This window comes from Electrophorus electricus, chromosome 9 (assembly GCF_013358815.1).
Source record: "Electrophorus electricus isolate fEleEle1 chromosome 9, fEleEle1.pri, whole genome shotgun sequence".
Classification (NCBI taxonomy): Eukaryota; Metazoa; Chordata; class Actinopteri; order Gymnotiformes; family Gymnotidae; genus Electrophorus; species Electrophorus electricus.
In genome coordinates, this window is record NC_049543.1 from 15,833,234 (window position 1) to 15,847,350 (window position 14,117).

Here is a 14,117-nt window from a genome sequence, read left to right on the forward strand (position 1 = left end):
ATCTCACGCCCCCCACGATTTCTGTAGGACCGTCGGCCAAGTTCCGAAGTCCTTGAGTAAACACGCTGCCGTCCTTTGTCAACGGTCCCATCCCGTCCCGTTGTAAGTCGGTGCACAATGTGGTGGAACAGAGTCGCGTTGCGGAGACTCCAGCGGACTGGGGTGGAGGTAGCTGTCGCAGGAATTCAGCGGGAGATGTCCTCGTTACCGCGGGTGTACGTTACTCGCAAGGTGCCCCCAGACGGACTGCAGATTCTTCGGAAGTCTGGCCAGTAAGTTCATATAGCCTACGATTAATCTTAAAAAGCGAGCATACATTTATGATGTATTTTCAGTACCGAATAACAAACACACAAACTATGGGATGTACATCCAGCCAAAAATGGATATAATTAAAACAGTAAAATGAAAATGCAAACCAACATTTACCATTTCATTTTTTTCTCCATTCCATGGACAAGAATGAAAATGAAAAAGCTACATTGTAAGTCTTGTTTTCCATAAAGGCATGAGTCATTTATCACAAATATAAAGAGAAAATGGAAAAAAAAAAAACGTTTGCTATTTCGTTTTCATAATCATTGTGGTATTGCATGACTATAATTGAAATGGCTAATAAATAAAAGAAAATCTAATCTTCAGTTTGGCTTGACTATTTCTTCATGAAATGTATAAGTCAAAACTAAAATAAAAACTAAATGGCAAATGTGGGTTAGCATTTTCAGATTATGGCGCTTTAATTACAATATTTTTGGCCGGATCTACCTCCAGTAAAAACCCAAGACAAATATTAAATAACGTTATCAACAAAGTTGCCTCCGAATTTGTGGCATTTTTGAAAATCATTTACCAATAGTGTGTTTCACATAGCCAATGCACTTCAGAATTAGAAATCTAGGCATACTTCAACGCTATTCTCTCGTTATAAGTGCAGTGGGCCATTCTACGTAGAAGGCTGTCAGCCTACATGTTAACTCCGTGTGTATTTTTCTCCTCATTCGTAAATGTCTAGAGTGCAACTGGAGCTGTGGGATTCTGACGACCCCGTTCCCCGCCGTGAATTGCTTAAGAAGGTCAAAGGCTGTGATGGCCTGCTCTGCGTTCTGACGGAGAAGATCGACGCTGAAGTATTAGACGCCGCAGGTTGGCCAAAGCAAACGTTCAGCCGGTAGTGGTGGTTTTGTCGTGGGTACGCGTACGCGACTTAAATGAGCGGTTGTTTTTTTGCGTGTGCAGGTCCAACTTTGAAGGTGCTCAGTACCATGTCAGTGGGGTTTGACCATCTCTCACTGGATGAGCTGAAGAAACGGTCAGCGGCAGACGTTTATACGTGTACATGCGTATTTCTTTGTGTATGTTTCTTTGTGTAAGTTTCTATAATCAAAAAGCGAGATTTTGATGACACGACGCGTATTTGTCTTCTTTACATGTGCATTCAGGAGGATCCGCGTAGGTTACACTCCCGAGGTGCTGACCGACGCGGTGGCGGAGCTGACCGTTGCCCTGCTGCTCGCTACGTCGCGAAGATTAATTGAGGCTGCGCACGAAGCCAAAACGTACTTAGTTCTTTACTCAGATATAATGATAGAAATTAATGTTCGCTATAACCCCACGGAGTGAAATGTGAGTACTAAAATGCAAGTTAATTAATGTGGGCCTGCGTCGTTGCAACCTAGTAAAGATAATGTGCTTATACATATGTATATATAAACTCATACATTTAATGTGTGTATCTAAACTTACGAGAAAATGATGCACATCAAAAAATGATACATTAAAATAGCACAAGAAAGTGACAAAGATATTTTGCTTAGAAATTTTTATTTTTTATTTTTATTTATTTCTAATTAAGACAGGATAAATGTCCATTGCCAATGCATTTCGCCAGATAATGAAAGTCAGTTGTTCACACCTCCACTCTACTGTGCCACCCTGACCTGGTTTGTTTGTGTTTAGCGGGGGCTGGGGAACCTGGAGGACCCAGTGGCTGTGTGGGTACGAGCTGGCCAACAGTACAGTTGGCATCCTCGGACTTGGAAGGATCGGTGAGTGACCCACAGCACGAACCGCTCACAGTATCAATGCCTTCGCTGCCCCTCTGGCTCTGCCAGCTGTCCACCATCTTTTTAAGATCTACTCAGTAGTCCAAACCAAATGGTGGAGAACAAAATCAATGAATTAAGTAAACCTGTTACTCATTACTGTTGCTTTCTGAAAAAGTATTAGCAAGTTGTAATAATAAGCAGGTAGAGATTAGTGGTGGTTGGGGTATATTCACAGTTTCAAATGGGGTGTGTGTGTGTGGCAGGAGTGGCCATAGCGGAGCGTCTAAAGCCCTTTAAGGTGAAAAGGTTCATCTATACAGATGTTGAACCAAGGCCAGAGCTAGCAGAGATGATTCAGGCAGAATATGGTAAGGAGGTCATCTTTACTGATATAAATGTGTAATTTTATTTATATATATATATATATATATATATATATATATATATATATATATATATATATATATATATATATATATATATATATATGCCAGTTGTCCACCATCTTTTTAAGATCTACTCAGTAGTCCAAACCAAATGGTAGAGAACAACATCAATGAATTAAGTAAACCTGTTACTCATTACATATATATATATATATATATATATATATATATATATATATATATATATATATAAAACCTTTTGCCCCTTAAAATAGAAAGAGGCTGCTTTACTGACAAATCTATGATTCAAACAGCTGTTAGAGCAAGAAAATAATAAAAAAAAAACCATTCATGAGTAGAGGCTGATGTGTGTGTGTGTGTGTGTGCGCACATGCAGTTTCCATGGACGACCTGGCAAGGCAGTCGGACTTCCTGGCGGCATGCTGTGCCCTGACTCCAGAGACTCAGAGCATTTGCAACAAGAACCTTTTCTCCAACATGAAGAAGACGTCCATCTTCATCAACACCAGCAGGTAGGGCCCCTGCAGGAGCTCACGGGCTCCTCGCCTCAGAGAAGCTGCTCGCAGCAACCACTCCTGGAAGCCAACAGCCAACAGCCCGTCATGTTCATGCCAACAGCCCGCCCACTGCGCGTTAATAGCCGACACCCATGGCGAGTCAACAGCAAATCATGCTGCTTCTAAATCAATGTGCCAAGAAACCGAATATGGAGGCCAGATTTCCAGTTAGGCCAAGCAATGAGATGGTCACGTGAGCCATGCTGAGATGTGCACAATGTACTTTGCTGTTAAACAGGGGAGGAGTGGTAAACCAGGAGGATCTGTATGAAGCTTTGGCCACAGGGGAGATTGCTGGGGCTGGACTAGATGTCACCACTCCAGAGCCACTGCCTACCAACCATCCCCTCTTCACACTCAAAAACTGTGGTGAGTTCGTGTGTGTGTGTGCGCGTGTGAGAGAGAAATGACCATAACAGACATATTTCTCAAATGAACCATTTGCCAGGTGATTACATGTGAATGTGATTTCACCCTATAACAAATACCATGAAGTGTTCGCTTAGCTATATAGTCCAGTACTTGACTGAGTAGTTTCAATGTTTTTCTCAAAGTGTGTGTCCTGTTGTGATCATAATCCTGCTGTGTGTGTGTGTGTGTGTGTGTTTAGTGATCCTACCCCACATTGCAAGTGCCTCCTACACTACACGGAACGCCATGTCTGCTCTTGCGGCCAATAACCTGCTTGCTGGACTCCGAGGAGATCGCATGCTGAAAGAACTTCACCTATAGAGTCTACGCCCTAGAAATGATGCCTTATTCACAGACATGCATGAACCCATACTGAATTCCTGTGTCGTTAAGCCATCCCACTTGAACGGACCTGTGAGCTAACTATGCTGAGAAAGCTACAGTGAACACGGTTTGTTAGCATTCACTACTGAACCGTGGTCCTGTGGGAATGCGATTGGAACAGTTACTGTCTGTATTCCGAACTGTTTGGCAAAGTGGGAAAGAGGCTATTGTACTGAAAATAAATTAAAAAATAAATAGTAACATGCCTTTGTCAGTACACAGAGCATAAGGGCAAAGTCAGAGATCACTGATCTACACTGAACAACTTAAAGCCCATCTATACTACAGACGTGAAAACCTTTAACTTGTGGAAAATGCAAAAATGTATGTGGCAAGTCTTAACATTGATGCACATTAAGATTGCTGAGAATATAACATTGTCTTTTCAAGACTCATCAGTTTCATTAAAGAGATCTTTCTTTTCTTTTTTCATTTTTAAAAGCATTTTTTAAACACTTAAATTTCAGTAAATTTGTCAAGTTTTGATGCTACTCACATAGTGCCTGAAAGTAGTGTTATGTTTGTTATGGATAGTTAGCGTGGATTATGTAGCATTATCAACCACAACTCTGGTACCAGCTCTAAACAGGTGTCCTTTAACACAACTGTTTCACTTTAGCTACAGTAACCAGAATTACGGAGTCTGTGTTGATCTAGGGATGACACATATAAGCCCTATCTCATTTAAAGTACTCAATCATAAAAAAAAAAAAATCTCAGAAGAGCATATGTATAACAGCTATTTTAATTCAGAGCTACATCTTTCATTGGTTTAACAGATTAAAAACAATTAGTCCTACAGTGTGATTAAAGATACAGTAAGTGCACAAGAACTCATAAAAAAGCCCTTCTCTTCTAACCCGCCATCCTGTAGGTAAAAGCTCATAAGGCAGTCACTGTTGCGCACTGATCAGCTATGAATTTACTAATTTTTTCCCTTGCATTAATCTTTTTATCTTTCAGTCCTGCTTGAGTTTAGAAACCCAGTTAACACAATCACCCCATGTTATGAACACACAAACGCACAAAAAAAGTCAACAATAACAAGCTGACTTTCTGCCAGTGTGCCTCAGCGAAAACGGGCTCTCAGGACGTGGAGGTCCTTCCAGGTGCTTCAAGTTTTTGAAGATAACTACTGGGCATGTCTGACTGTAAATATATACAACTAAAATAAATGAAGTCATATTAAAGAACATGGATCAGAAATATCAACACAATGATGATTACAAAATGAGCATTCAGACTAACATGAATAATGGTGATGTTAGCACGGGTGACCAACTGCAAAGGGCCTGATTTGTGTTAAAAGTCTTGTCAGTTATATCCTTCTGCCTAATGTTTCCTGTTTTAAACCTATTACACTGGCAATGTACAGTCATTTACAGAGTTTTTCTAAAACAAATATTCTAATAAAAACTAGCACAGCTCAAGTGAAATGAATAGAAAACCCTTAGCAAAATCATATCCAATTGGCATCTATTAAAGCAAGTAGTCTAATCCAGGGGTTCACACTGGGAGGGCAGGCTGCCACCTTCAAAGTTCCAGTCAATCCCATCAGGCCTGTATGTACAGACTTTTCTACAACACAGACATTGTATGGCCCTCCTTGTGATGACTGTCTGAAACCTGAATAAAAATTTAATGACAGTTGTGCAACCCTGTCGTTTTTGTTCAAATGACTCCCTTTTGTAACTTCAAGTTTGTGGTTACTTTGTAAGACTTGTATCATAACAGGACCATTGTAACAGGTTAAAAAAAGAAAACAACAACTGTATTTTCACCATGAAAACAACAAAACGCTTACAGCTAAAGGACAGAACAAGCATTTATCTTTCTTTAATGCCCCCCCCCCCCCCCCCCCCCCCATCTTCTAGAGGAATTTAGGAAACAAAGCCACAATCGTGCAAAATTTATATGATGGGGCATTTTCCCATGAGATAAGAGAGAAAGAGTGTAGATTCAGCTTCTGGCACTGGCTGTATACCCATCGTTCTGTCCAATGTCAAGTCCTCTGATTGAGCCCTTCAAAATAAACGCTTGTTCACATGCTACAAACATAGACAAGGAACACAATCGTATGCACGCAGACACGCACGCGCACACACACACACACACACACACACACAAAACATTCCTAACTTACTGACCAAATACAAGAACTACTACAATGAAATATAACAATTTTACGTGCTATGTATAGTAAAGTAATTTAAAAAAAAACAACAAAAAAAAACAACTAAATAGCATGGCAATACTCCGCTCAAGATTACAACACAACACAAGTTTCTGTTCAAGAGGGGAAAAAAACAAAACAAAAAAACATTCACCACTGCAAGCAACACACAACAATCGACAAGCAGGTACAGAGGCTGAAGCCAAAATGTACATTGTGAACCCGATCTGTACTATGACTATCAGGCTCCTATAGTCACTTCATCAAAGGTGCATTCGTTCAAAAGGAAGGCAAGAAATTCGCTCAAGAATCTGTTAAAATTCTTGTTCACCATCATTTCACGATCCCTTCTTTGACCGACTGCGGTCATTACGGTCCCAAGGCGAGGTCTACTGCAGCTGATTATCTCAGGTAAAATTAGCCGGTGCTTTCTAAAGCAATTCTGAAAATCGTTTTTTGTTTTTTCATGGACTCAATGAGATCAAGCATGATTGGGCAAAAACACCCACACGTGCTTTATACATCTTGAAAGTTGGTAATTTTTAATAGGAAATCAATTTTCAGACCAGTTTTACCAAGTCAATATTATATCTAACTCTTAAGCCACACTCTTGGAGTGCATGTGCTTATGTCCATTAAATGCTGACTCCGAGCAACTAGACGGGAAAACAAAGAACACCAGTTTTCACTGTCTATGGGTAGCTCCAATAATTGAACTGATCTTTGTTGATGTTCATCCCTTGAACTTCCTTCTAAGAGAAGGCTCCTTGTTCTGGATTCCAAACGTGTCAAGTGCAACAGAGAGTCAGAGCTGGAGTAACTTCACAGTGGAACTTGAGTTATCTAGAGCTCAGTGGTGGGCTTCTCTGAAATGGCAGGAAGGAATCTTGACCTACAGCGGCAGTCTGCCACATAATGCTGCTGTGGATATGAGCTGTTAGACAATGATTTACAGAATGTCCTTCCAGCACACAGCTCTGAAAAGGGTTGCCAGATTGAGCTTTAACAGTGCAACGTGTCAAAGAAGCAATATTGACCTTAACTTCGGCTCAGGATTCTTCTGACACTTCAGAGAGATCTTAAAAAGTTCAAAAACATTCAGCAGGGATGCTTCATATCTTTGAAAGCAGACAACTTTCTAGTTCTTAATTCAGGGGGCTTTGCCAACCCTTCACAAACACATCTTAAAAAGTACACTATTTTCATGTGTTTACAACACAGGAGCTAACTTGTGGCATTACCACTGAAGAAAAACTTTTTTTTTTTTACCCAGCTTAAAGTTCTCACTACTTACTGTGAACCACTGTTCATTGTTTATCACCATTATAAATATTTCTTAAAAAGAATACAAACAAAAAACAAACATGACACTTGAAAAAAAGATTACTTGAGCTTTACCTTGGTTGGCATGAAAAACTTGGACCCACATATACATACATACACACACATTATTTTATATATATCTATCTATCTGAAATGTGTGTATATACACACACACACACACACACACACACACACACACACGCACGCATATATATACATATACACACACACGACAAAAATCATATAAACTGCATCACAAATGCTAAAAAAAAAACTAGACAATGCATTATCTTTATCAACATTTCAAACTACATTAGTAGCTACAGTACTGGCGAGTAAAGTGTTCTCACTCCTGAAAATGTGAGCTTGTGTGTGTACATGGTGAGCAGGTTGCTGTGTAATATGAGTGAGAGATTACTTTTTTGGCACTGTGTTGACACTATAAACCTTGGTGCGTATACAGGGTGTGTGTGCGTCTCTCTATGTTAGCTAGCTAGCTCATGGTTGCACGTCTGTCAACACCTTAGGTGCAGTTGCACCTCCTCTGCAGTACAGTGTGGACGACACAGTGTTTGCGATCAAAGCTGGCTGGCTGGCCCAACGCACTGTTTCCATACGCCATTGTGGGGTATGTTCGCAGAGGGCTTTGTGCAAGGCAGTTAAAGCAAGGCATTAGACATGTTACTGTTCTGCCACCTGAGACACGTGGTTTTCGAGTGCTTGTACAGGTGGCTGGACTGGCTGAAGCGCTTGCCGCACTTCAGACAGGCGTAGGGCTTCTCCCCCGTGTGCACGCGGATGTGCTTCTTGCAGTCCGTCAGTGTCAGGAAGGTCTTGCAGCAGATCTTACAGGCATACTTGCGCGCACCCTCCACCACCAGCACGTTGTGCTCTGACAGAGCCTTCTTGCATTTGGACAGCACGTCGGCGGACGCACGGGTCAGTGGGGGGGGTGGGTTCAGGCTTGAGCCACCGCCCCCTCCACACGCCGGGCTGTCGAAGCCAGCGTTGAGGAGTGCCGATACTGCTGGTGAGGAGGTGGAGCCTGGTGGATGGGCGGCATCCACACGCCCAGCCCCGCTTCCTGGCCCCATTTTTGGGGCGATGCGGCGATAGGCGGAGATGCCCCCTGCGCCAGCCCCGATCCCACCCCCGGCTCCACCCCCTCTAGGTGTACGTTGGAAGGTGTGGTGCAGGCCCAGTCCGCTCCTCTGGAAGTCCAAAGTCAGCTGCTCGTGTGCGGCGGTAGTCCGGGGAGTCACCAACGAAGAGGAAGATGGCGCCATGCCATCATGTAGAGGGCGGAGGAGGAGTGCATCTGCCTGCAGGGTGGAGAAATCCGCCCCCTCCCCCGGATAGAGGCTCTGCGAGGGAGGGAGGAGCAGGGATGAGGAGGGGCCGCCGGCCAGGTCGGCGCCAAACAGGAATCGAGCAGGTTCGCGCTCCAGCCGACACTCCCCTGTGGTTGTGTTGGGAATGTTGTCGCTGCCCCCACCATCAGCTCCCGGCAGTGTGCCACGCTCAAAGCCCTTACCGCTCAGGAAGCTGGTGGCACGGAACAGAGCGGTTGACTCCAGAGCATCGGCGCATGAGCCCAGCTCCTCCCGCCCTGCTCCACCCCCTCCTCTTTCTCCACCCCCAGACGGCCCACTGTGATTGCCCAGGAGAAGTAGTTCGGAGCTGGGTTGGGGCTCTGTGAAGCTATGTTCACTGCCTTCGGGACTCAGCTCCAGCTTCTCTCCTACTGGCTCCACCTGCCGACGCAGGACAACCCAACTTAGATTTAGGACATTAAACTTAAAACATGCAGGGTCAATTAAGTAATCTGATAGGAAAGATTTAAAAAATAACCCATTTTTGATTACAAACTAGGCCCAAATTCTATTAATGGAATCCAATTAATGAAATAGGTCAATGTAGTCTGAGCTACATAATCACAAATGTAGAAACTTGTGTCCTACACAAACAGCTGCTATGGTTATTGAGTAGTAACACAATCAGTGCTACCTGGTCACTGCCCTCGGCCTGCGAGGTGACATCGCTGGTCTCGTCGGCAGGTTCGGGTGAGCTAAGCGGTTCACTCTTTACCACCACCTGCATGTGCTGCGGCTCCTCTTCCTCGCCCCCGTCCTTGATCTGCAGCCCCTCACCATGGAGACGCCCCGCATCTGGATACTCTTCTTTGTGTGGCAACAGCAGAGGCTGCTCTGCTCCACTTCCCCTACCCCCATCTGATTGGCTGGGCAGCTGCACGTCTTCGTGGCCCAGGCCCCTTCGGAAGTCTCGTCCATCTAGTAAGCCGCCATCATCCCCAGCATCCACCCCTGCGACCACCACATCCAGTTTGGAATCCTCATCCACAATTTTGTTGTGAGAGTCCGGGGACAGAAGCTCCTCCCCTCCTGTTCTTCCCTCCCCTTCCTGCACAGCCCCCTCAGCCTGTGCCCCGAGGCGTGGCCTCTGCCTCAGCCGCTCTGCCTCAGAACGAATCAGAGAGAAGGCCTGCTTGCGCTTATGGAAGCGGCGGGCAGAGTAGGCTTCCCGTTGGTCCGCCAGTCCACTTGCCGATACCGACCCCGCCCCTCGGCCCGCCCCACCCCCCTCCTCCTCTGCCCCGTCGAGGGCAGAGCTGACCAGGCTCAGCCCAAGCTGCTGCAGCAGGAACGAGCGCTGGAGGCGGGACCCGGCAGCAGCATGGACAGCGGTCTGCTGTTGCTGGTGCTGCCGGCCGGCACGCTCAGCCGGGGGTGACGCCGGCAGTGTCCGTGTAGTCAAGTAGTGCTTGCAGGCCTTGACAACCGGGTTGAGGTGCAGGTGCGAGGCGGCCAGCAGCACGTCCATGACGTTGCTTGCGCCCAGCGTCAGTGCTGACGTGTACATCATGTCAACAAGGGCAGCGAAGGCTTCCGCTGTTACCACCTCTGAGTCCAGCTGCACCATGCTCATGCTGGCATCACCCTCGGCAACAGTAAACAACGCGCGGAAGTGTGTGCTGCAGGCAGCCAGCACAGCACGGTGCGCCTTAAAGTGACGGCTGCCCACCACTATCACACAGTCGCACAGTTGCCCGTGCAGACGCTGGTAGTTCAGCTGCTGGAAGATCTGCTCAAAGTGGCCTGGGAAGTCCATGATCTGAAGGAACTAAAAAGCACAACAATAATTAAAACTCTCCAAACATTTCAAACTATAAGACTTGGTCATAATATTTTTTAAAATGCATCGCTCTAACGGCAAGCAAGTTAATTATTAAAGTGCAAAAAAGGCAACAGATAACTACTGTACTACTATATAGCTAGCTATTTGTCATTTACCGCCATGTCGTACGAACGTTACAGGTCAATGACAATATAGATGAACTAACCTAGCTAACTAATAAATCGAAGACAGCACAAGGGATAACTTGCTCCTTTATGTCTGAATCATGTACGGGTTCAACAAAGCTAGCTAGGTTAGCTAGCTAGCTACGTAAAGTCAGCATTGCAAGATGCGTTCTTAGGTTACCAACTGTGTTCAAATGCAGCTACCAGATTATATAATTGCAGCAAAAAGACTAAAAATTGGTTACAGGCAGATAGCTAGGGTTAACAGCGGAGAAGACACGTCTACTTTTCGGTTTGTTATCTAGCTAGCTAGGTTAACCAACTATAAGGCTAGCTAACCTATAGCTAACAAGTCTAACACTCATTACAGTGTGATCAATCCTGTTCAAGTGTTGGGTTACCTAACAACAAGATTCGCATCCTCGCTAGTCAACAATTTTGAGTAAAAAATTGTCAACTAACGTAGGTTAGCTATCCTCGCTTAGCTAATCTTATATGCGTGTCGTTATTTTAATAGCCTTAAATATTGCTAGCTAAACAAAATACTAAACACATTACTGGTATTTAATATACGTAATATCAAACGCCCTTAACGCAAATTATGTGAACAAAAATAAACAGCTAGCTAATAAACGGCACTCACCTTTACTTATATGCATACAACCACAAGCTTGTTCCTCTGTCCCACAAGCAAGCTAGCTAGTTAGCCTACCAGCTAGCTAGCAAGTAAAGTTGGACCTTCAGTCGACAGATATCTCGCTAGTACATTAGGTTACCTAATAAATATATAAAAGATACTAAGCGGAACCACAAATATTTTATTACACAATAACATGTCTATTATGGTTTAATTATAAAAACAGATTAACAGGCAACAATGTCCCATAGTAACTGTGCGCTACTGTAAGTTAGCGAAAGCTAGTTAGTAGTTACGGGTGGGTTGCCAGATGCCCTGCATCAATCCCCTCATTAACCAAAATACCCTCCGTTACGACAGATGTAATTAATATCCAGTAACAGAGTCTCGCACACATTGTACATTTGTATAAGTTACTTGTTTTATCAAGGGAGAATGGGGGTCACGGTTAAACTCGCATTAAACGCACATTGGTGGTGAACATAAGAGACAACGTAGAATAGAAATAGTATTTAGATGATGCATAGAAATGTTATAATTTGGTAACATTTCATATGAGGAATTACTGAGTAGTGGCCTTCATCTAACATAACCCTTCTGTCTGTTTGTCTGTCTGTCTGTCTGTTTCCATTACATTAGGGCTGGTTGAACTTCATGCCTTAATGTCTTATTTTTTGCATACTTCATTTCAAATAAATACCACCATTTTGCTCTTTCAAGAAGAAAAATTCAACAGTCCAAGACATTCAGAGACTTCTCATTATCTAAGGGGTTACAGAGCTAGCGTTCTCTCCTTCTACGTCTCACCGAAAGTGTAAATAAATAAAAATAAAAATTATATATATATATTTCTCCTTAAAGCTAGAGAATTGTTTTGATCTACATCTTTGTACGTGCCTACTTAAGAAACACTTTTAGCAGTCTGCGCACCATAAAAGGCAACTCCGTTTAACAGTGGCGCCATGTCTCTGTGAAACATTTACCGCGATAGAGGGTAAAAGACAATTTTAAAAAGTATTCATTAACAAAACCGTTTTGAATCATGTTAATTTGCGAATATATTTTTAAAAACCCGGTTTACGCATAAAATATAAATTAGTCCTTATTTTCAACAGTAACTAAACACACGCTATGATTACATATTACATCCTGCACACACACACAAGGCGAGAGTGAGGATGACGTGCAATACCCAAACATGTTCAAAATGTTACATTTCAGCATAGCCCTAGGAGCTGTGTGACTTTTTAAAGAAGTAAAATTCCTGTAGTGTAAACAAGGGTAGTGTAAGGACTGGGTCACACTTGACATTATATTGCAGTGTTACAATGTCTCTTGTATATATCACACTCTATTCTATAATACACCAGCTATCACTGAACAACTTTGGTCTTTTTGGTCTTCATTTACACTACACAATTGACCAGTTGTATTCCTCACACTTCGTGTTCTGGCCTGGAACTTAGACAAGGTCACAACACCTTGGATGGAGTAAATCAGGAATTTGGTGGAATGAATTTGGGTTTCTGTGGAGGTGTGGCATACACTTCAACAGAACACTGCTGTCGTGTATTGAGAAGGTGAACTGGACTAGTGAACACTCTTCTGTTACTTCTCCATAGGGGCCATCTCTGCTTATAAAACGTGCATCCTATAAAATGCACACAACATACATTTGATCTTGCATGAAGACAGATTGGAATTACAATGTGTAAACTTTCCCTGCACCTTTGCGGGAAGCCATTGGATGTAGCTTTTTCATTCTGAAGGTGCACTGTATCAAGAGAATAAAGCAGGACATTCAGTGTTGTGCCATTGTTCTAGATCTGCAGTTCAAAAAATGAAATATTACAAAATAATGCACAGTTTTATCTCAAAATAATCCCATAATTTGATTTGTGACCAAACGATTAGTCCTCTACTCTGTATAAAATATATAACTTAAGAACAACATTTATCTGCTCATAATTAGTCCAGTGAAATGGGTAAAACAATAGCACAAGGTAGCTAGCAACTTGCACAACTTCCCTGTTGTCTTTATTTGAGAGCTTCCTCTTGTACTTGCGCTCATACTCAGAATACCTTTATGACTTTGGTTATTTGAAACCCTTCAGCCAGTGTTCTGCCACAAGAAGCATCACCCTCTTGAAAACACTCACATGTCTTCTGAAAGAAAGAAAATTTGTTGTACTTTAATCACTAAAGAATAGGAATTCTGCAAAACTAGCCATTCTTCAACTAATGCATACTAAACAAACACATTCCAGTGCTTTGGGTTCTCACATAACTGAAAATCATGTGTTGTTAATCTTGCTCTCGATTAATACATTATTTAGACAAGAATGAATAATTAATTGTTCTGTTGGTGTGCAATCAGTGCAACATAATCACCATACCCCTACCTCCCAAAAACAACCATATCGAAAATCTTATGAGAAGGGAATATTATTTGAGGTGTGGCCCCTGAAAAAGACCAATGCATGACACACCTGATGACAACAAATGCTTTTTAAGTTATGAGTTTGACTCATTCTAGAACTGGAAACTGCCCCACTTCATCCTGCTTTGCTCAATTTCCTCTCTTGAGGGTCTTCACTCTCTCTTTCAGACTTCTCTCCTTTAAACCCTTTCCACTGTATCTTGAAATTTTTGCTTCTTCCCTGAGAAGCCATTGGGCTTTGCGCAAATCTACTTTGCTCTGTAAGCCACTCTTCCTCCTTATTCTTTTCTCCAAGGTGTTTTGTGGTCCCACATTTTCTTGCTTCCGTGGCTCCCTTCTCTTCTTTAGTTCTCTGCTCTCTCTCTTTTTGCTGACGATTCAGTTGCTTCTTCACGTTTCTCGTTCTCCTTGAACAGCTTC

The 14,117-nt window shown here is 43.0% G+C and overlaps 2 protein-coding genes across 2 annotated transcripts; one reads left to right on the forward strand and one right to left on the reverse strand.

Moving 5' to 3' along the window:
- The first annotated feature begins 7 nt into the window (after positions 1-7).
- On the forward strand, positions 8-4,231 carry grhprb (glyoxylate reductase/hydroxypyruvate reductase b). The gene is made up of 9 exons (XM_027024606.2): positions 8-272; positions 1,013-1,143; positions 1,237-1,309; positions 1,440-1,556; positions 1,957-2,045; positions 2,309-2,413; positions 2,829-2,964; positions 3,248-3,378; positions 3,620-4,231. Exons 1-9 carry the CDS (start codon positions 118-120, stop codon positions 3,739-3,741), a joined length of 1,059 nt encoding a protein of 352 aa, XP_026880407.2. The 5' UTR covers positions 8-117; the 3' UTR covers positions 3,742-4,231.
- Positions 4,232-5,660: 1,429 nt separating this feature from the next.
- Positions 5,661-11,547, reverse strand: LOC113586467 (zinc finger and BTB domain-containing protein 5). Its single transcript, XM_035530067.1, has 3 exons — positions 11,264-11,547; positions 9,308-10,441; positions 5,661-9,054 (listed from the first exon to the last, which is right to left on the reverse strand). Exons 2-3 carry the CDS (start codon positions 10,427-10,429, stop codon positions 7,960-7,962), a joined length of 2,217 nt encoding a protein of 738 aa, XP_035385960.1. The 5' UTR covers positions 10,430-10,441; positions 11,264-11,547; the 3' UTR covers positions 5,661-7,959.
- Between the last annotated feature and the right edge of the window lie 2,570 nt (positions 11,548-14,117).

What these genes read in the sequence shown, in the direction of transcription:
- LOC113586467 (XM_035530067.1), bottom strand. Translation starts at nt 10,429, where the DNA reads ATGGACTTCCCAGGCCACTTTGAGCAGATCTTCCAGCAGCTGAACTAC. An exon ending in AGGCCGAGGGCAGTGACCAG is followed by an intron (nt 9,055 to 9,307) that starts GTAGCACTGATT and finishes CTGCGTCGGCAG; the next exon opens with GTGGAGCCAGTAGGAGAGAA.
- grhprb (XM_027024606.2), top strand. Translation starts at nt 118, where the DNA reads ATGTGGTGGAACAGAGTCGCGTTGCGGAGACTCCAGCGGACTGGGGTG. An exon ending in CTGGATGAGCTGAAGAAACG is followed by an intron (nt 1,310 to 1,439) that starts GTCAGCGGCAGA and finishes ATGTGCATTCAG; the next exon opens with GAGGATCCGCGTAGGTTACA. An exon ending in CCTCGGACTTGGAAGGATCG is followed by an intron (nt 2,046 to 2,308) that starts GTGAGTGACCCA and finishes TGTGTGTGGCAG; the next exon opens with GAGTGGCCATAGCGGAGCGT.